The sequence below is a fragment of the Ostrea edulis genome, chromosome 2, assembly GCF_947568905.1.
Source record: "Ostrea edulis chromosome 2, xbOstEdul1.1, whole genome shotgun sequence".
Taxonomy (NCBI): Eukaryota; Metazoa; Mollusca; class Bivalvia; order Ostreida; family Ostreidae; genus Ostrea; species Ostrea edulis.
In genome coordinates this window covers 80049025-80070969 of record NC_079165.1, presented here as the reverse complement: position 1 = coordinate 80070969, position 21945 = coordinate 80049025, and the positions used below count along the sequence as shown (strand labels likewise).

Below are 21945 nucleotides of genomic sequence, written 5' to 3'. Positions count from 1 at the left end.
ACATCACTGTGTTTAATTAAAGGAGTTTAACAGGGCAAGGTGTGCATTATCTTTGAATTTTGTATTATCTTATCAATTACACATACATGTACCGGTACTCGTAAATTCTCTAATAAGTAAAATGTGACATTTGCTGGAATGGTTAGCATGCCAATCGCAATGATAAAATTGATTGTAATAAACTTGATTTCATAGCAAACTTAGCATATGGTATTAAGAATGCTGGCAGCAATATCTGAAGATAACGACCTGTGACTAGGTACTAGATCAATTTAGATTGGGGGAAATTTCTCCCTTAAATCCCATTTCCCTTTTTTGCATAAAAAAATCGTGTCATATTGTATGATACCGACCTAAGAGTGACTTACATCTTTCAATCCTCCCCATAGTAACAGCAAAGTATTTTATAAATGGAGTTTGTTTACAATATATTGACCTCTAATTCCATATTACTTGCACTCTATAAATATCTTGACTTTTGAGACCAATTACTTTTAGGAAAATGTTTGCATCTTGAATCAAATATCAGTATAAAAATAGGACCCTAAAGATAACCGAAAAAACCCATTCTATTAATACAATACAAATAAAAGCACATGGTCAAGCATAGATATCACTAATGCCTAATTCCCCGAGATTGTCCATAGTTTAGGTGATTTAAATGTGTGTGGGTGGGTGGGAGGTTTACATAGGAAATAGATAAATAAAATTATATCCTTTAATCCACTTACTAATAGTTCACTTTGCGTACAGAATATATTGCCTTTGTCATAGATAAGGACACTGCATGTTTACTTTATATCTCAGTGTATTTACCATTGGCTCCAAACTAAACATCTCTGTACATAAGGGTGACAATGAGAGGGCTGATTTATAATAATGCCAGGCTTGTATGACCATAAACTGATAATATACATATATCCAATTTCAAACTTTATCTGTATTGACGAGATATTGATATTTATATAAATAATAAAATGTTTTCTCTGGTTTGTAAAATGGCAATATGAAGGTTGCAAACACTGCAGAAAAAAATGCATAACCTAGCTGACGTGTAATTAGTGCAAATCTTTATGACATTCAATCTTCCATTTAACTAACCAAAGAAAAACGTTTCATTGTTTATATTTTTTCTTTGGTTAGTTCTTTTATATAAATACATAAAATATGAATATTATTAATTTAATTAAGTTATTTATTAAATATAACTGTTGTAAACCACAGGTATCTGAATTTTGATCAATAAATAGATACAAAAAAAAAAAGGAGAGGGAAAAAAATACCCTATCTATATATCTATATATATATATATATATATATATATACATGTATATCCAATAATAAAAGTCAAGAAACACAAAACTCAAATAACATTTCACTGTTAGCGCTTTCGGTTTTAATGCCTCTTCAGACAGTTATAAAATGAAATAATATTTCATTTTATAACTGTCTGAAGAGGCATTAAAGCCGAAAGCGCTAACAGTGAAATGTTATTCGAGTTTTGTGTTTCTTGACTTTTATTATTGGATGTATTTACTGTATCAAATACCGAATTCTTCATTTACAAACTATATATATATATATATATATATATATATATATATATATATATAAATGTTTTTTTTCTCGTTTCTTTTTGTATCTATATTAATTGATTAAAATTCAGATACCTGTGTGTAAAACCACCTGACCTTAACTCATTTCCATATTTGGTAACGACTTCCATATTTGAACGATGGTAAAAGAAAATGGTTGAGTAAGAAGGACAATTGCTCTAACTATCATAAAATATAAATAAGTTTTATTTATTATTGTAAATTCAGATAAAACGTAAATTAAAAAAAAAAAACATAAAACATATCAAACAAGAATTTCAACAATGCTTTGAAACAGGCCGCAGAGTTCATAGAATGCTACAAGACGAAATTAGTAAAACAGATCTAACTGATCGCAGTTTATGGTCATGGAGCCAGGTCGTTTCCAGCATGCATTAATGTATAAAATTTTGCACATGCTCATAGAAGTATACCAGGAGAATAGTGACTGATAGGTTATAAAGTTGTTATGTACCTAAACTAAGGTCAATACAGGTAATAGTGACTGATAGGTTACATAGTTTGACATCTTAACTAAGGTCAATACATGTAATAGTGACTGGTTACATAGTTTGACATCTTAACTAAGGTCAGTATACAGGTAATAGTGACAGATAGGTTATGTAGTTTGACATCTTAATTTAGGTCAATGCAGGTAATAGTGACTGATAGGTTACATAGTTTGACATCTTAACTAAGGTCAGTATACAGGTAATAGTGACTGGTTACGTTGTTTGACATCTTAACTAAGGTCAGTATACAGGTAACAGTGACTGATAGGTTACATAGTTTGACATCTTAACTAACGTCAGTATACAGGTAACAGTGACCGATAGGTTACATAGTTTGACATCTTAACTAAGGTCAGTATACAGGTAATAGTGACTGGGTACATAGTTTGACATCTTAACTAAGGTCAATACAGGTAATAGTGACTAATAGGTTATGTAGTTTGACATCTTAATTTAGGTCAATGCAGGTAATAGTGACTGATAGGTTACATAGTTTGACATCTTAACTAAGGTCAATACAGGTAATAGTGACTGGTTACGTTGTTTGACATCTTAACTAAGGTCAATACAGGTAATAGTGACTGGTTACGTTGTTTGACATCTTAACTAAGGTCAGTATACAGGTAATAGTGACAGATAGGTTATGTAGCTTGACATCTTAATTTAGGTCAATGCAGGTAATAGTGACTGATAGGTTACATAGTTTGACATCTTAACTAAGGTCAATACAGGTAATAGTGACTGGTTACGTTGTTTGACATCTTAACTAAGGTCAGTACAGATAAATCAGCTTCATCACTGTATTTTTGTCTTGCAAGAAATTCACAAAGACTATGGCAAATAAAGATTATCGAATTATTCATCCATATAACCATGATAATCAAAGTTGGTTGCTCGATAAATGAGTTCATTCTATATATCAAATAAAAACTCTTTTAAGTGTACTGTTCAAGAAATCTATTTACCCAAAGAACCTTTGATTATCTACAAAAGAGTTGATACAGAACTGAAAATTTTGCTGTAAAATGGGTGCTTACACTATAAAGTGCACAACAAAAATCACAAGAATTTCTGTACATAAATTAGTTTCATGCTTGGATATAGCATAATGGTCAAAACCAAGTTATATATCAACTGAATAAAATGCATTGAAAATTTTACCCATCAACAAACCTTTCCGCTGTGGTGGACTTTGTTCACCAAAAAGGCAATCATATAGCCATAAATTACTACCAATAAAGTACATGAAACATTTTATCTCAAGTGGTGCACCCTCTTGAGGGATTACAAACTATTTCAAGCAGAGGCAGACGGAAACTGGTCCTTAGTTTCTTGTTTGCTCATGAAGTCTGTTCCAGTTGTCTTTCTTTCTCTAGTTTTTTCTTTCCTTCTCCCTAGAGTTGTCTTTCTTTTGCTGCATCTCTAATCTCCAATAGGGAAATACCAGGTATTACAACATCTTGGTATTCATTTTATTCTACCAATAAGACTTCCTAAGTATGTGAATATACATGCTTGAGCACATCAAACTTTATCTTCCAATCCCTTTATCAATTTTTGTAATTATACAAGTAAGAAAAATTAATTCATATCTCTATAATAAATTGAATTTATTTTGGGGGGTTGGGGCAGGCCGGGGTGGGGGTGGTGTGTATTTTTTGTCGGGTGAAATGAATTATCACTACTGTGCTTTGCTTGGTCGGTAGCGTGGCCAGACGGCACTAACCAGCATTATTTCTCTCTGATAGAACAATGTGTATTGATCATTCTATACAAAAAGTCTTTGTAACGGCATTAAGTGACGCATGAGACTGCTTAAAATGCAAATAATCTGAAAACAGCACCATTACTTTATGGCCATGTCATTGTATTCTAGTTCCTATCTGTTCTGCTCTTAATCTTATAAGCAGAGTTGAATGACAAATTTGCTTAAACACATTGATAAATTCCAAAAAAAGGAAACATAAAAGTGGAAACTGCTCACAAAAAATAAAAAAATCCATTTACTCTAAATGAGGAATTCTGCAGTGACAGAGACATAACCATTAAACAATAGACTGCTGTTGTAGGCAATAGGATGTATTGTCATCTTTAAAGGCATTGTGTGTACTGGTGTCAGTCCCCAACCCGCTATTGAATTATGAGAGCTCACTTGCTGCTTGCGTCCAAAAGTCGCCAATAATGAATCAAAGGGTCACATTAAAGGAGAAGGCATGAGAATGCAGCATTAGAATAACTATTTCCACTTCATCAGATTATACAGCTGTCTCTGTACCACTGTCTTACTGTTTAGTTTCCTCAACCATCTATTTAAATTCCCATATTTTCTGCTTTAATCTGTATTGCTGTCTAGTCCCTGGCATATTGTAATCTCATATGTATGCAGGGTAGTAATTCTGTGCCTAGGGGCGATTCCTGATTTCTGATCCCAGTAGGCCTAAAGCTTGTATGACGATCTGGCATTACACCAGTCAAGGCTAAACCTGACCAATCAAGTGGTATTGTTTCTTCATGAATGACTGATGATGGTAATTTGGTAGGGATCTTTAGCATTCCTCTCCTTATTAAGAACCAAGGCCACAAGTTTTATCAGGTTTCTGAGTATTGAACAATGATAAGCAGCCTCACACAGAAAAAAATGGTAAAAGGCATCAGACTCATAAACAAATACTAGCTTTCTCCATTTGTACACCTGATGCAAAATCAATAAATGTAAATTAAAATCATTTTACACGAATTACAACACGTCCATCAGACGCATACAAATACAAGAATTACAACACATCCGTCAAACCCATACAATTAAAGTGCAGATCAGCAGGTGCTTCTCAGCCTGCTAATAATTTATCCTTTGGATTGGTATCAGCAGGTACCCTCTTGGCCTTGCGCCAGCAGGTGGCCAACCAATCTACAGGTACTCCCTTCTGCTTCTAGTACAGGGGTGTCTTCCTGATGTTCCTTGGATTGAAATCATCAAGTACACCTTCGAATTTATACCAGAAGATGGCCTCTTACCCTATGTAAGGGAAATATGTTTTACTGTAATCAACAGGTGCACAAATGGTCTGGATTCAACAGAAATCCCTTGCATACAAAAGACCCCAATAATGAATCAAAAGGTCACATTGAAGGAGAAGGCATGACAATTCAAGGTGATCCCTTTTCCTCAGGTATCAGCAGATACCCCTTGGCCATGTATCAACAGTGGCCTCTTAGCCATTTACTGATATTACCTTCTGCTGCTATTAAAAGGTACTATCCCTTGGTTTAGAAACAAAAGATGCCCCTTGCCCTGTTATTCATAGATGACCCCTTGGCCTTGCATCAGCGGGTGACCTCAGCCTATTTAAGAGAATGCAGTTCTTCCGCTGGTATTGAACGGTGTCCATTGGTCTGCCCTAAACAGATGCTTGTTACCCTGGAATCAGCAGCTGACCGTTGGTCTTGTATAAATATATGATCTTAGTCTATAGCTATATACAGGACCACTCCATTCTGTTTCAATCAAAGGTGCTCCATGGTTTAAATTGGTATCAACAAATGACCTTTCTCCTGGAATCGACTGGTATTACCCATGGTATTAGTAGGTAACCCTAAACTCTAGTACACATATAACACCAAGATCTGCCTTCTAAAGCTCAATTCTGCCATTCAATTGCCAAGTGAAAACTTACAATAGCTAAATAAAGTAATGAAGTCCTCTCTGATTAAAACCATCATTATGCTTGGATAGGAAATCATAAATCAACCTGAAACCCTGTGACTGACACTATGGGGAATAGCAACACCTCACACTCTTGTGTAAATGATGACGCAAAAATACTTTTAAATTTTGGTTTGCAAACATTTATTTAATCTGACTAGCTTGCCTATGATTGAGGTAACTATATTTAGTAATTTGGAACTTTGTGTAGCTGTAAGTCTGACTGAAAGTCAAATTTTCATGGTTTCATCATTTCTTTTTTTTTTCTTGAACACCAATTCATAGTTGTGGTAAACCATGAAATCAAATCATGATCAACAAAATGCAATTTCTGCTCACAAAGAAAGAACACAGAAAAGCTTTCCAAGATATTACACATAAGCGAAACTGTTTGACAAATCCATGAAAGGACTACACATTTTATAGGCCTAATTTGGTGCCCTAGAATGACTTTAAGCTCATTATATGTTTTTGAAATATTCATGCAGTGAAACAAGAAATATTTCAGAAACATGTATGCCATAGAAAGTGTTGTCATCTTATCAATATAAATAATTCTAAGTCCCATAACTCTGTAACGACAAAGGGGATATACCGTATATACTCGCCTACAAGTCGGATTTTTGTGAGTTAAATTTTGGTCCAAAACTTATTGGAGTGTCCTATGAAGATTAGTATTTTTCTGGATGGGGTACGTATAGCCTAATATTTTTAAACAACAAAAACATGGACGAAATACACAAAATAGTAACTATTTAATTTGCTGAGAATGAAAAGTGAAATATCGATGTCATATATCCCAAAATCTTATTGGAAAACGGATAAATACATAAGAGTATTGATATGAAATTGATTTGTTGTGAAAAAAATATCAAATATCAGCACATTTCTCAAAATATTATTTGAAACACAGGTTAAAACATTAGAGCATTGATTTGAAAATGTCAACCGATTTTTGAAAAAAGTTAGACTGACTTACAAATGGGTCAATGGTATTTCCCTCCAAAATAACCTAAAAACTATACAACTGACTTATAGGTGAACCGACTTATAGGCGAGTATATCAGGTATCTAAAATCTTCCCCTGCCTAATCCAAATATTCTATACAAAATTTAAGAAAATCTTCCATCATATGCGCGTAGAATGTACTGATGAACAACATTATTAACTAAAGGACAGCTGCCATATAGTGGGGTCCTTACAATGGGCCTAATGCAAGGTGAGAAATATGATTTTCATAATCATTCATCCCATGGGACAAATAAGATACAATGTCGCTTTTCTCTATAATAGATTTACTCCTCCCATAATAATTACATACTTTACTCAAAGAAAGAAAGATTGTACATGTATTTTCAATTCTTTATTTTTAATCATTTGTGTACTCTTTAGTTGTCATGAATAAATTGACAGTTTCGCTTTGAGTAATTAGAATCAGGCGAACCTGCGTATCGGTCTCTTTCAACATATGAAGAGGAAAAACACCCAAAAATCAATCAATTAAGTTGCAAAGTGATATTTGTGTAAACTATGTAAAGTGTTAATTCTCCAGGACTAGCTTCCCCTACAAAGAATGATATTGGAGATGAAGCAAACCGGAATACACTGAATAGACCCGGAGCTTGATGTTTGTGATATACATCAACAGCCAAAACCATTTCCGGTCACATTCCAGACAGACTCCGAATTGTCATTCAATCGTCATGACACTTTTAACTGTTGGTATGATTAAACATACCAACAAAAAATATATACAAACATATTCACTTTGCTTTTGAAATTGAACACAATAAAAATGTTGTAAAAGAATTATGGGATACAGGGTTTGTCCATTACGTTTGTAAATGACACAGACAGAGGTAATTACCCTATATATCGGTAACATCCACACAAGGGAAGCAGTTTTCAGTCAAAAACAAGTAAAAAATCTTCAAATGTTTTTGGAAATAAAAGTGAATTCAACAGTTAAAGAAAACTTACTCATCATCGGTGACGAGCACATTATGGCATTCACATGTTAAGAGCTATTAATTAACTCATCCAGGATGAGCCAACAAAATTTTTTTCACATCCTGCTATGGACCTGAATGGTCACTTGAGTATAACACAACAAAATTTTATGATAAAAAAGTGAAGATAACAAACACGGGATCAATTTCATAATTCCAGAATAGAGTAGGGCAAACACCCAGCAGGATCAGGTGCCTAGGAAGAGTAAGAATACAATATGAAGAGTAGGGCAAACACCCAGCAGGATCAGGTGCCTAGGAAGAGTAAGAATACAATATGAAGAGTAGGGCAAACACCCAGCAGGATCAGGTGCCTAGGAAGAGTAAGAATACAGTATGATGAGTAGGGCAAACACCCAGCAGGATCAGGTGCCTAGGAAGAGTAAGCATTCTCTGTTGACTGGTAACACCCCTGTGAACCTTATATTTTGATCAGGTACACGGAGTAATCTGAAGTCAAAATCAGTTGGTAAAGAACAGCCAAAGCGATTGGTATGAAAGATGTCAAACAGCATTCGACCTAATGGCAGACCGTATTTGTAAATTAGATCGCTATGACAAGAGAATTTGCAAAATTCTAATTTCATATGAGACAACTGAAACCCCTGTAACATCAACTTATTTGTCAGTAACAATTAAAAAATTGATCATATGCAGAACATTCTCAAGCATGCATGTTGTTAATGTGAATAGTCTTGTAAACTTTAAAAACAACATAGCTTTAAGTCATTATTTGCATTTCTCTTCTAATGTAGCATGTCTCCATTACAAAATTATGATCAAGACAATTATTTGTCAGTAACCTGCCTCAATTAAAAAATTTATCATATGCAGAACATGCTCAAGCATGCATGTTGTTAGTGTGAATAGTGTCTTGCAAACTTTGAAAACAACATGATTTTAAGTCATTAGCATTTCTCTTCTCATGTACAGCCTACATGTCTCCATTCCAAAATCATGGTCAAGACAAAATGTTTCTAACTTTTGCATCTGCAGTGACTTGATCTTCGCCAATAGATTGTGGTTTAGAGTCGCAACACACAGTAAATTATGTAACCCATGTGTCAACCACGAGCTTTAGGGAGGAACAATACATCATCATAACGGCTGACTTCCTTTTTAAAAGATATAGATGTCAGCAATACCTGTACATATTCCTTTCAAATCAAATTACCTTGCTGGTTTAGCTCAGTAGGTTTATGTGTCAACAGCTGATCTGTACTTTGTGCATTTGAGTCTAGCAGGGGGGTTTCATTTTTTTTCCAGATTAATTTCTATCAAATCTGCATTTTCTAACTAAATGAGATAAATTTAAAAGTTTTCAATTCTGTGTTATTCCTCCTTAACTATCCTCTAAATTAAAAAAAAATGCATCTATTATCGCAATTCACCTTTGAATTAGAACTCTTTGGCCGATATATTATTGCGTTGTGTAACGACACAATTGAATCTGTTTGTAATACAATTGCGAAATGCAACAGAAACTCTCATTGGTCCATATGTATAAGTCCGCCCAAATTCCCTTATACGGGAGTAGTCAGCATTTGAAAACATGACGGCCAGATGCTAGATGGAAAAAAAACTTTAAAGGAAGAAAGAGAAAAAGTTGTATTCTTGTGTTGTTGTCTCATAAATTTAATATAAAAAAATTCCTAACATATTTTCCTACTATACTTGTGTCCAAACATACCTTCAAATATTTATTAAAGCCCCATACGACCCAAAAACTCGATCACAGCTTTTGATGATTTCGTTTGTAGACGTAGCCATGTTAGGTAGCCAGTCAATTCGAAATTTTAGCTAAATTGTTTAAATAATATACCACCCCAGTCCTATTAAATGATAATTATTCAAAAAGCTAAACTCACGGCAGTGCAGCTTTCATTAGTCATGAGCGGCCGCGCCGGCCGATCTCCATCTAATGGGCTTATGTAGCATTTTCGTTCATCTACAGCTTATTTTACCTTTACAAAAACTGGTACAAAAATGTTTTAATTTCTATTAATTATTCGTGTTGATAATAAATGAAGAGCGAATACATAACTTCCAACCGATTTTATGAATAGATATATACCAATAGCAAGAGTTCGAATTGACCGGCTACCTAACATGGCTACGTCAACAAACGAAATCATTTGAAACTGCGAGTTTTCGGGTGGTGTGTGGCTTTAATGAATATTTGAAGGTATGTTTGGACGCAAGTATATAGTAGGAAAATATGTTAAGATTTTTTTATATTGAGTTTATGAGACAGCAACACAAGAATACACCGATTCCAGGCCTCAACCGTCCGCAGCTTTTTGTGACCCGTAAATCGAAGTTTTTAATAAGAGGTGGATCTTTTCAGAGAGCTATGTACAGTTCTCCAGCTACACTGAATCCGCTCGAGAAAGTGGGCGGGCTGTAATCGGCCAATGAAAACTCTTGTTGTATTACATCAAACATGTCATTCAAATTGTTCAATCGTCTCATTCAATTGTGTCGTCACACAACGAAATACTATATCGGGTAAAGCGTTCTAATTCAAAGGTGAATTGCGATAAACATAATTTATCTATTATTTCCTTTGACCACAGAATAATTTTGAATGATATTAAATGTGTTATCAGTAACCTTGACCATGATCAAATAACCTTGGTTCTGGGTTATGATATACTGTTTGATCACCCAAAAAAATCTTTGTGTCAAGTATTTTAATTTGTTAAGATAATGAACAGTAATAATTCATAATTATAGTTTTCCCAAATAAGTTACTAATGGGTTGAAAATACTTGAAAAAGGCAGAATCAACTTAAAGGGGGGGGGGGGGGGGGGGGGGGGGGGGGCAAGTAACATCCTGAATCATTAAATCTTAATACAAAGTTATATTTGTTTTAAAAATAATTATAATTCCTTCGCTTGATATGTTGAAAATTATAAATGTGTATAGACCTGGACAGCCACAGACACGATGGATTCATTTTATGTCTTTAATTGATCATGCAAATAAGATATAACATAACCGATTCCCCGATCTGAAAATCTGGTGAATAACCGGTTACTAACCTGATCGATTTGACAACCGTACCATATACAACCCAAACTGTGTTTACACACACCTTCACAATGCACTTGCTTTCTTAGAAAAATGAATCAATGCCCCCCCCCCCTCCCCCATTTCAGGATCATTATAGCCCAGGTATAGCCACCCTGGGCATGAACATTTAATCCTGGGGCATTGAAATTTAACATTTTGGTATAAGCTATCTCTGTACTCAGTTTGGTTGGGTTTTTTTGACGACTAGTTAAGAAGTCTCTTAATGATTCAAACATTTTCACTGCATATGCTATTAAGCTCCCTCTTAGCACCAGAACCCATGACCAAGAGGCCACGAATTTCACAGTTTTGGTAAAGGCCTTCTTGCTCATCATTACTACATTTTTGTTTTAGGTTCTAGGCTCACCCCTTGACATCTTGTGTGCCAGAAACATGGAAATTTACAATTTTGTTTTCCTTCTTTTATTGATTGTACATGTATATCAAATTAGCATCAGAGAAAAAGTTAAAAGTGTTTAAATGTACAGATGTGACACTGCACCCGATAAAAATAGATCACAAAAGGCCACACGGGGACCACCTTTAAGAAGAATTCAGTTCAACTTGCCATTATAACCCTTGCAATGCTTTGTATATATATGTGGATGACAGGATATGAATTTTAGGCACCCAAAGGCAACTTTCAGGCACAAATTGCATCCAGTTATTGCAATCTTGTACAGATTTATAGCAAAAACTCCCCCAAGGAGGAAATATTTAGCAATTCAGAAAACTTGACATTACAGAAAATGTATTTATTCACAAACATCATAATTAAAGGCCTAAAAGTCCCACTTCTCTTAAGCTCAGATAAAAATCCAACAGGATTATTCCCTAGGGTCACTACCCAGTCAAATCAAAAACGGTGGAATTAACATGATAATCTCTGCAAAAAGTGGCCCTGCATCCGGACTTCCTGGATAACATGACCCATTAGCCCTAAGGTCACCAAACTACCCATCTGAACAAATCCAATCTGTCCTCAGGCCATGCATGGAACCATTATAGGTTTCCTGTATAATGCAATATAGCAGCGTAATGGATTTGTGACTGCGTAATAAATCATCTCTTCAGCTTTCCGACTTCATACGAGAATATTTAGCTTATGTTACAAGATCCTGAGGTGGTTTCCATCAATTCTTAAATTTTCTTTCAACTTCCAAAAATTTCACATATTTTTTGCAATGGTAATGGGGAACAACGACTAAAAACATAGGGTACTTTGAAGAGTTGAAGTGATCAATGGTAATAGACTATATACAGATAATTTAGAATGTAATGCTAATGATCTGCATTACAACAAACTAATAGCAAGTTTAACATACTACACTTTAAACATGTAAATGACGAGAATTTCAGAACACCCCATATAACTTCAAGCTAGCTAGAGAGGAAGAATTCCATTGTTATATACATGACTTGTACAATTTGTGTCCCAGGCAACTACTAAAGTTAGCATGGACTTGTATTTAGCTTTTTGACAAGGCAAAACAAAATTTTAAACCTTCAATAATTTTTTTTTAAATCTTAAGCACTAATCAAGTTCAAATTTACAGCAAATTATTCACTGATTAAAAACTTGTTGAATAAACTTGTTTTGCTTTCACTGTAATTTTTCTTTAAAAATGAACAAGTCAACATCCTTGTTAATGACAGTGTGAAATGCAGGAGCATTATTGTTCTCTCACTTACCTATAGTGTACCTCGCCCCCTCCACACGAACCACACATTTAGGGCGGCTCCCTCCTGGCGAAATCGGTCCCTCTCCTGAATGTTCCATTACCAGAGGAAGTAATTCTGATTGGTCCCAGGATACTGTTGCATCATGGGAATGTGAGTATGTAAAATCCCTATTGGTTGTAAAGGATTTTCCATGATCCACATAAGGTTTAGTGGTGTCTAAACTCAAAGTGGCACGAAGTGGAAGCTTTCTGGGACCACTTGCCGAAATTGGATTCGCTGATGAAATCCTCCTCTCAAATGACTCGATACGACTTTGTACCGTATTAGCGACCTTCCTATCATTGGTCTCTGCATATGATTTTGGGTTAGATTTTTGCATCACTATGGTATTTAAATATGGCTTCTTAGTGCCATCCCTCTCCATCACTTTTATACATTTCACATAAATCTTAGTAGCTGAGAATGGTTATTACAATCAAATGCCTGAAAAAGTGATGTCAATTCCCCGGTAATTTTAGAGTGGCATATCAAAAGAGTCTAATGTTGTGTTGTTACTGGACTAAATTGGAAATGGAAGCAGTTGCTAAGTTTCCACAAAAATCAGATACTCTGTAAATCCCACAAATTTAATAAGACTTCCGATTTTTTTTTAAATGTAAATTCCCGTAGCTTGGGTTGTTATGCTGACCAAACTGTTGCCATCACAAGTTGAAAACACCATCAATTACCACCGGCACCAACTTTTTTCATGGCCCAACGCAACTATAGTGTCAAAATAACAATGCAAAATGTAAAAAATCCTCTAAATAGATTATCATTAAATCAATAGGGACTGAGGAAGGGGGGGCCAAAAATCTGATGAATTTCTGAGCAAGAGAAACTGAACTTGATCCTGCTCGTAGAGTAAGCCCGTTCCATGTTAATCCATCTTCATCTGTCCATTCTGTCCGGAGGAGAAGGAAGCATTCTTCCACTGCATGTTTGATTAGTTATATCCATGTGCATCTGGTGACAAACCTCCCCCTTATCTCCACCACTTGATCTTAGGGAGATTCACTCATTATGAATAAAGCAAATGAATTACTTGTCAGCCCTTGATTTCTGGTATTGCTAGAGTCAATCAATTGGGACAGCAACAAAATGTCAAAATACTAAAGACAACCATTCAAAATACATCATGTTAATTAATGACACAATCCGGGCTGTCTCATTACTGCTAGTCCTCCTGTTCAGTCGCACATCATCAGTAATTAGACAAATGATTCAACTATCTGTAAACCCCTGTTGCAGTCACAGCATTTTATTTGTATTGATCTCGCAGGTCTGGAGGGCTTTTTGTGACAAAATCTGACCGTAAGTGATTCAAAAAGAAGCTATAACAAAATCATTGTGCTGAATTACGGCCCCATAATGTTCTGTTTCTCATGTCCATTATCAAATGTCATCACGCTAGCTTGGTGTCCAGAAATATACATTAGAAAATCCGATCACTGGCTAATAACCAAATGCCAATACTTCTCCCTTAATGGTAGTATTTTAGGTAAAAACATCAGGCTGATTAAATAGGTCCTTTGCTTATAACTTGTCAACTACGATCAGCTCAAAAGCTGAATTTGGCTATATATGCATTTCAGAGTTTCTATAAAAGGAAAAACCTAATTATACAACAAACAGATATATTCAAAATAAAATTTCCACTGACAACAGCCCTTGGTCCTCAAGATTGAGGACAATTTTTGTCATTGATTTGGATGTAGATGATGCTATCTGCTGATTACTCAAGCAGTGAATTACGATGTATTGATGGGGGCAGTGCAAAATACTCTGCACACTGTCAGATCAGGAATCAAGATGTTGCTCACTGACTTTGATCAAAGTTTTTATATTGATCTCCAGTAGGCTATGCTCTTGGCTTGATCAGTGATGACCAATGCAGACAGAATCTTATGTGGTGTTTAGCTCACCTGAGATAGAGACTCAAGTGAGATTTTCTTAATAAAATCTGGTTGTGACTGTCTGGAGTCAACTTTAAAGTTTCCTCTTCCACTTTGTTCAAAGCAATTCCTTTGCTACAGGGCACTGATGCATGTTCAAATGAAGGTATATATATGCAGCATAGAATAAGACATTTAATTCTATTGGTTAAAAACTGGTCACATGCAGAGAAATTTAACAGTGGTTTCTCCCTTGGTAGTGGGAAATGTCATTCTCATGAGATTACACTGAGGGAGATACATGTAACACTCTCATGGGGTTACACTGGGGAAGATAACGATCTCATGAGATTACATTGAGGGAGATAACGATCTCATGAGATTACACTGAGGGAGATAACGATCTCACGAGATTACACTGAGGGAGATAACGATCTCATGAGATTACATTGAGGGAGATAATGATCTCATGAGATTACACTGAGGGAGATAACGATCTCATGAGATTACACCGATGGAGATAACGATCTCATGAGATTACATTGAGGGAGATAACGATCTTATGAGATTACACTGAGGGAGATAACGATCTCACGAGATTACACTGAGGGAGATAACGATCTCATGAGATTACACCGATGGAGATAACGATCTCATGAGATTACATTGAGGGAGATAACGATCTTATGAGATTACACTGAGGGAGATAACGATCTCACGAGATTACACCGATGGAGATAACGATCTCATGAGATTACATTGAGGGAGATAACGATCTTATGAGATTACACTGAGGGAGATAACGATCTCACGAGATTACACTGAGGGAGATAACGATCTCATGAGATTACACCGATGGAGATAACGATCTCATGAGATTACATTGAGGGAGATAACGATCTTATGAGATTACACTGAGGGAGATAACGATCTCACGAGATTACACTGAGGGAGATAACGATCTCATGAGATTACACTGAGGGAGATAACGATCTCATGAGATTACATTGAGGGAGATAACGATCTTATGAGATTACACTGAGGGAGATAACGATCTCACGAGATTACACTGAGGGAGATAACGATCCAATGAGATTACATTGAGGGGGGAAACGATCTCATGAGATTACACCGATGGAGATAACAATCTCATATGAGATTACATTGAGGGAGATAACGATCTCATGAGATTACACTGAGGGAGATAACGATCTCACGAGATTACACTGAGGGAGATAACGATCTCATGAGATTACATTGAGGGAGATAACGATCCAATGAGATTACATTGAGGGGGAAAACGATCTCATGAGATTACACCGATGGAGATAACAATCTCATATGAGATTACATTGAGGGAGATAACGATCTCATGAGATTACACTGAGGGAGATAACGATCTCATGAGATTACACCGATGGAGATAATGATCTCATGAGATTACATTGCGAGAGATAACGATCTCATGAGATTACACTTAGGGAGATAACAATGATTTGGTCTGTGTGCAAGTAAATGTCTTGATGTCTTTCTTCGCAATGAAAGAAAATACTGCATGCAGCTGCAAAATTTCATTGAAGGAGACATCGCTGAGGGATATACATGGTTTTCACAATAATAGAATCTACATGTAAAAATCAATTTATATTTATCAAATCAAAAGCTGTTTTCCCTTACAATTTTGTAGGCAAGACTCCAATCAAGACTCTAATATGGAACTGACCTGAGTCACTGCCTAGATGTACATTCTTATAATGATCTGACCAGTCACTGCCTACACATACACTCTTATAACAAACTGACCAGTCACTGCCTATAAATACACTCTTAAAGGGACTGGTTCACGATTTTTGATAGAAATATTTTTCATTTTCGATGTTAAACATTAAAAATATAACTCATTTAATGTTGGCAGCCAAAATTTTGACCTTCTGAATGCAAGAATAAAAGCAATATTTTAGCATTGAATCTGTGTTATGTAAACAAAGACTCGAGTCTTTTTATGTATACAAACAAACAAGTGAAATATTTATTTTGTAATATAAAGCATCTTAATTTTGCATGTCACAAATTTTAACTTTTACCCCACAAAATGCTTGAAATGTGAAAGATATGATAAACTTAGATCGATATCCATTTCTTTTGAAAATTTCGTAAACAATAACATACCGCAATCTTTGTTTCCAAAACAAATAATAAACTCTCTATGAGCTTCTGTGATAATGTATAACCATAATTTTTATGTGAAATGTTTTAAACACATTAGACAGTAGATTTTGATCATTAAAAGTGAAAAAGAAAGTTTTGGGCCAAATCGTGAATCAGTCCCTTTAAAAAAAACTGACCAGTCACTGCCTATCTGTACACTCTTATAACGAACTGACCAGTCACTGCCTACAAATACACTCTTATAACAAACTGACCAGTCACTGCTTATATGTACACTCTTATAATGAACTGACCAGTCACTGCTTATATGTACACTCTTATAATGAACTGACTAGTCACTGCCTATAAATACACTCTTATAATGAACTGACCAGTTACTGCCTATATGTACACTCTTATAATGAACTGACCAGTCACTGCTTATATGTACACTCTTATAATGAACTGACCAGTCACTGCCTATAAATACACTCTTATAATGAACTGACCAGTTACTGCCTATATGTACACTCTTATAACGAACTGACCAGTCACTGCCTATAAATACACTCTTATAACAAACTGACCAGTCACTGCCTATATGTACACTCTTACAATGATCTGACCAGTCACTGCCTATAAATACACTCTTATAACAAACTGACCAGTCACTGTCTATATGTACACTCTTATAATGATCTGACCAGTCACTGCCTATAAATACACTCTTATAACAAACTGACCAGTCACTGCCTATATGTATACTCTTACAATGATCTGACCAGTCACTGCCTATATGTATACTCTTACAATGATCTGACCAGTCACTGCCTATACATACACTCTTACAATGATCTGACCAGTCACTGCCTATATGTATACTCTTACAATGATCTGACCAGTCACTGCCTATATGTTCACTATTATAATGAACTGACCAGTCACTGCCTATACGTACACTCTTATAATGATCTGACCAGTCACTGCCTATATGTACACTCTTATAATGATCTGACCAGTCACTGCCTATATATATACTCTTACAATGATCTGACCAGTCACTGCCTATATGTATACTCTTACAATGATCTGACCAGTCACTGTCTATATGTACACTATTATAATGAACTGACCAGTCACTGCCTATACATACACTCTTATAATGATCTGACCAGTCACTGCCTATATGTATACTCTTACAATGATCTGACCAGTCACTGCCTATATGTATACTCTTACAATGATCTGACCAGTCACTGCCTATATGTATACTCTTACAATGATCTGACCAGTCACTGTCTATATGTACACTATTATAATGAACTGACCAGTCACTGCCTATACGTACACTCTTATAATGATCTGACCAGTCACTGCCTATATGTATACTCTTACAATGATCTGACCAGTCACTGCCTATATGTATACTCTTACAATGAACTGACCAGTTACTGCCTATAAATACACTCTTATAACAAACTGACCAGTCACTGCCTATACGTACACTCTTATAATGAACTGACCAGTCACTGCCTATATGTACACTCTTATAACGAACTGACCAGTATAAGAAGTTATTCTGCATGCAGTTATGCTCATCCTAATAATACATGTATTATACCAACAAATCAATACTTCAGGATAATAAAATTATTATTGCATCAAGATATAACCCTACTCAAAACCTGATAAATTGTGATGTTTCCCTCCTAAAAAGGCAATAACTGTATATTGTTACCTCTGCCTACATGTATATTGTTGTCAATTAATACGCACGTTCACATTCATATATTGTCACCCAAAGGGCAAATTGTCACCATGCAGGCATGAAAAATAGAGGGGCAAATATTGTTAACAGTGAACTGTATTTTATCTTCATGATAACGATGCAAGATTCTGTGTTATTGAGTGGTATTTAAATCCAACTATTAATTACTTTTGCACATTGAAAGGTTTCCTTGCAGGTAAATCTATACTTCACCTTGAAAGATGAATGGTAGCATGCAGTGAATAATAATTTGTGAAACACCTCAAATTCAATGTGCCTTAGATTTACTGACATCATTCAGACCTTTGACCTTGACCTTACATAAAGATTTCACTTTAAATGATGTCATGTGGTGATACACTGTGTCAAAAGTTAAAGTTACTGGTATTTTGGCACACACACAAGGTCGGCAGCAGAGGAAAACAAGCACAAGGAACAAGCCACACACACAAGGTCGTCAGCTGAGGAAAATAAGCACAAAGAATATGGCCAGTATCCACCACAGTCATTTTGCATTCAGATATCAAATATATAAAGACCTTAGTCAAAAGAAAAAAAGTTGCACAAAAATTGAACAAAATAACCTTGATGACACATCATGTCGTCTGCCAGAGATCTTGTCATAAGATAGAATATCAAAGTGAACACAGATAACTCATCACAGTCAACACTAACACCGCTGAATACTTCCCACTGCGGAACATAAAGAAATTGTACAAGGGCTGTTCGATATGTAATCTGTATTGTACCACGTACCATGTACAGCATGATAACGCTTTGTACGATTTCGTGGATGATGATACTCTTGAATAGCTCTATTCAATACCTTTCCAACTATATAAACACGAGCCTTAATTTAGCTCCACATAGTTTTAAACTTATAGTCATTTCAATAAAGCCAGTCGTTGACCACTGTTGTAAAAATGGTTGGGAAACAGGTTGAGAATATTAATTGAGAAGTTCGCACAAAACTCGGTCATTCAGTAATGCAGATTTTACTAAATTGGGGGGAAGTTTATGGGTCTGATAAGGTATCTTATGAGACAGTTTGTAGGTGGAGAAAGAAATTTCTGACTGGCACAAAGTCCATCAAAGATGCAGCAAAATCTGGCCGACCTGTGACTGTAACAGCCAAGGCAAATGTCTCAAAAGTCAGGGAAATAATTGAAAGTGATGGCAGATACACGATTCGTGATATTGCCAAAGCTGTTGGCATATCGCTATCGCGGGTGTATTTCATTTTGAAGCATATTTTGAAAGTACGAAAGATTTCTGCCAGATGAATACCGCATATATTGGCAGATGACCAAAACCGGGTACGAGTACAAACTGCTAAGCAATTGCTCAAAATGTTTCCCAAATTCAATCAAAGACAATTTGCAAAGTTTAACATTGTTACTGGTGACAAAACATGGGTAATTCACTATTTCAAACCAGTAAGAAAAATTGGAAACAAAATATGGCTAACTAAACACGGTAGAAGGTCTGTAGTTGCCAAAAGAACCATAAGCACAAAGAAGGTTCTTTATTGCATATTCTTCTCATGTGATGGTATAGCCGTACAAATTCCCGTATCGAAGGGGAAAAGTGTTACAGGTCGGTATTAACGAGATGTTATACTAATAAAGCTCAAGAAATATTATCATAAACGATGCCCTGTGTCAGGATTTAGGCATTTTCGTCTACTTCATGATAATGCTCCATCACATACATCTAAGCTTGTGAAGCAATTTTTGAAGTCGGAGAAGGGGTTACCATCTTGCCACACCTACCATACTCTCCAGATCTAGCCCCATGCGACTTTTTCCTTTTTCCAAAACTTAAAAAGTTCTTATCTGGTCGTCGTTACAAGCCTTTTAGGGCTCAGCCATGAGTCAGTGCCTCAGAGGTCTACCTAAATCAGCGTACCGTGACGCATTTCAGAAATGGATTCAGAGATTGAAATTATGTATTTCACACCGCGGAGAATACTTTAAAGGGATGTAATGTTCATTTCACTATTTGATTCGAATGCTTTTGAGATATCGTACAATAAACATTACACATCGAACAGCCCTTGTACATGTCATTATCATGTCAAGTAGATATACAGATGTCCGCATAAACTTAAGCTTCGATCTGCATGGTGTTTCTTGGGAATGTTTTTTTTTTTTTTTGGTCTCGTTTAGTCGGAATTCCAAGTCGTTTTCTTTTTTAAAAAAAACCACTTTAATGTTTGGTTCGATCATTTATCAACTTCTGGATGGTAATACTTAATTGCTCTTACAACCCTAACATCTTTCCCAACAAGATTATACATGCTGTAAAAACATTGGCCTGGCTGTCTGATTAGTTATTTTTTCATAAATATGATCACCTGTTAATAACGAGTCGCTCTGTTAATTAATATAGGGTATCATCGATATGTGTGCATGAGACTCTCACTTGTCTTGACGTGTGTTGAATAATATTTCTGTTTTGCAAAGAGAAATTAATTTTCCATATTAACCCTGACTATAGATTATAGATATTACATATGTATAAATACACACACACACACACACACATAGATATATGATTAGAGCAGTAACATGGATAACATTGGTTTATATATTGCTATATAATTAGCCCCGACTCAGAAGTTTCACAAAGATCATTCTCTAAGCACACACAAATCGCGAGTTTTATTACACGCATTGGTAATTTGAGGGTATTATCATACTATATTCAATCAAAACATTAATCAAATTTATACGGGCACTAATATGTGATTTTGCCTGGGATGATTAGCAGAAGTGCAGTTCATGTCAGTTACAGTATATATATAGAAGAGATGCTAATGACAGCTTGCTCGGGTAAACGGAAAGTCGTACCACGCAGGATTGCTTATCACTGGGGGCTTGGAGAGAGTTTAATCGGTAGAAATTAACCTGGGCAAGTATCATCATGGCCATGTACATGGTGTTGCATCCAATGTCGGTTATTACATGCTTACTATGCCTATACATCACCAAGAGAGTGCAAGTCAGCATTTTCATTATTCTAGAGCACACAGTACACACTTAAAAGTTTTTAATTTGTATTGTGTAATTGTGTATGAAATTAAGTGCTTAGTGCTTAGAATCAACATGGTTTGTTAAATGAACAAGTAATACATAAGTAAAATACAATACACAAAGCACGCGACATTCTTCTTTATATTGCCATTGGTATGAAAGGTCATATATAAATATCATAGCAGAATTATCAAGGCAATTCAGATATCAGAACGTTTCACTTATCAAGACAATTTGACTGGAAACCAAAGCACCCAGATGCTTTACTTATTTCCGGATAATTTTGCTGGGAACCAAAGCATCCTGAAAATGAGGCTCCACTGTACTCCCAATGACTGCTAATATTAAACACAACAATACTTTATTGGACATTCAGTTCCATGTAATTTGTCTAATATCAAATTAGGATAACAGCCTTTTTAATGCTTTATTGGACGACTAAATCTTATTCTATTTCATAACGAGATCATGCTATCATATA

The 21945-nt window shown here is 35.5% G+C and overlaps 1 protein-coding gene across 27 annotated transcripts in view; it reads right to left on the bottom strand.

Moving 5' to 3' along the window:
* Nucleotides 1–21945, bottom strand: part of LOC125682373 (dual specificity calcium/calmodulin-dependent 3',5'-cyclic nucleotide phosphodiesterase 1A-like) — a 196329-nt gene that overhangs the window by 124158 nt on the left and 50226 nt on the right. For 3 of the 27 annotated variants that reach the window (XM_056154978.1, XM_056154983.1, XM_056154982.1), the window contains exon 1: nt 12589–13319. The exons of 18 other annotated variants lie outside the window; for them this stretch is intronic. In XM_056154978.1, the coding sequence (XP_056010953.1) occupies nt 12589–13003 (415 nt within the window). In that variant the 5' untranslated portion in view covers nt 13004–13319. Of the gene's footprint in view, nt 1–3280; nt 3459–12588; nt 13322–21945 lie in introns of those variants that run through there. 6 more of the 27 variants (XM_056154981.1, XM_056154986.1, XM_056154979.1 and 3 more) reach the window with 5 other exon arrangements.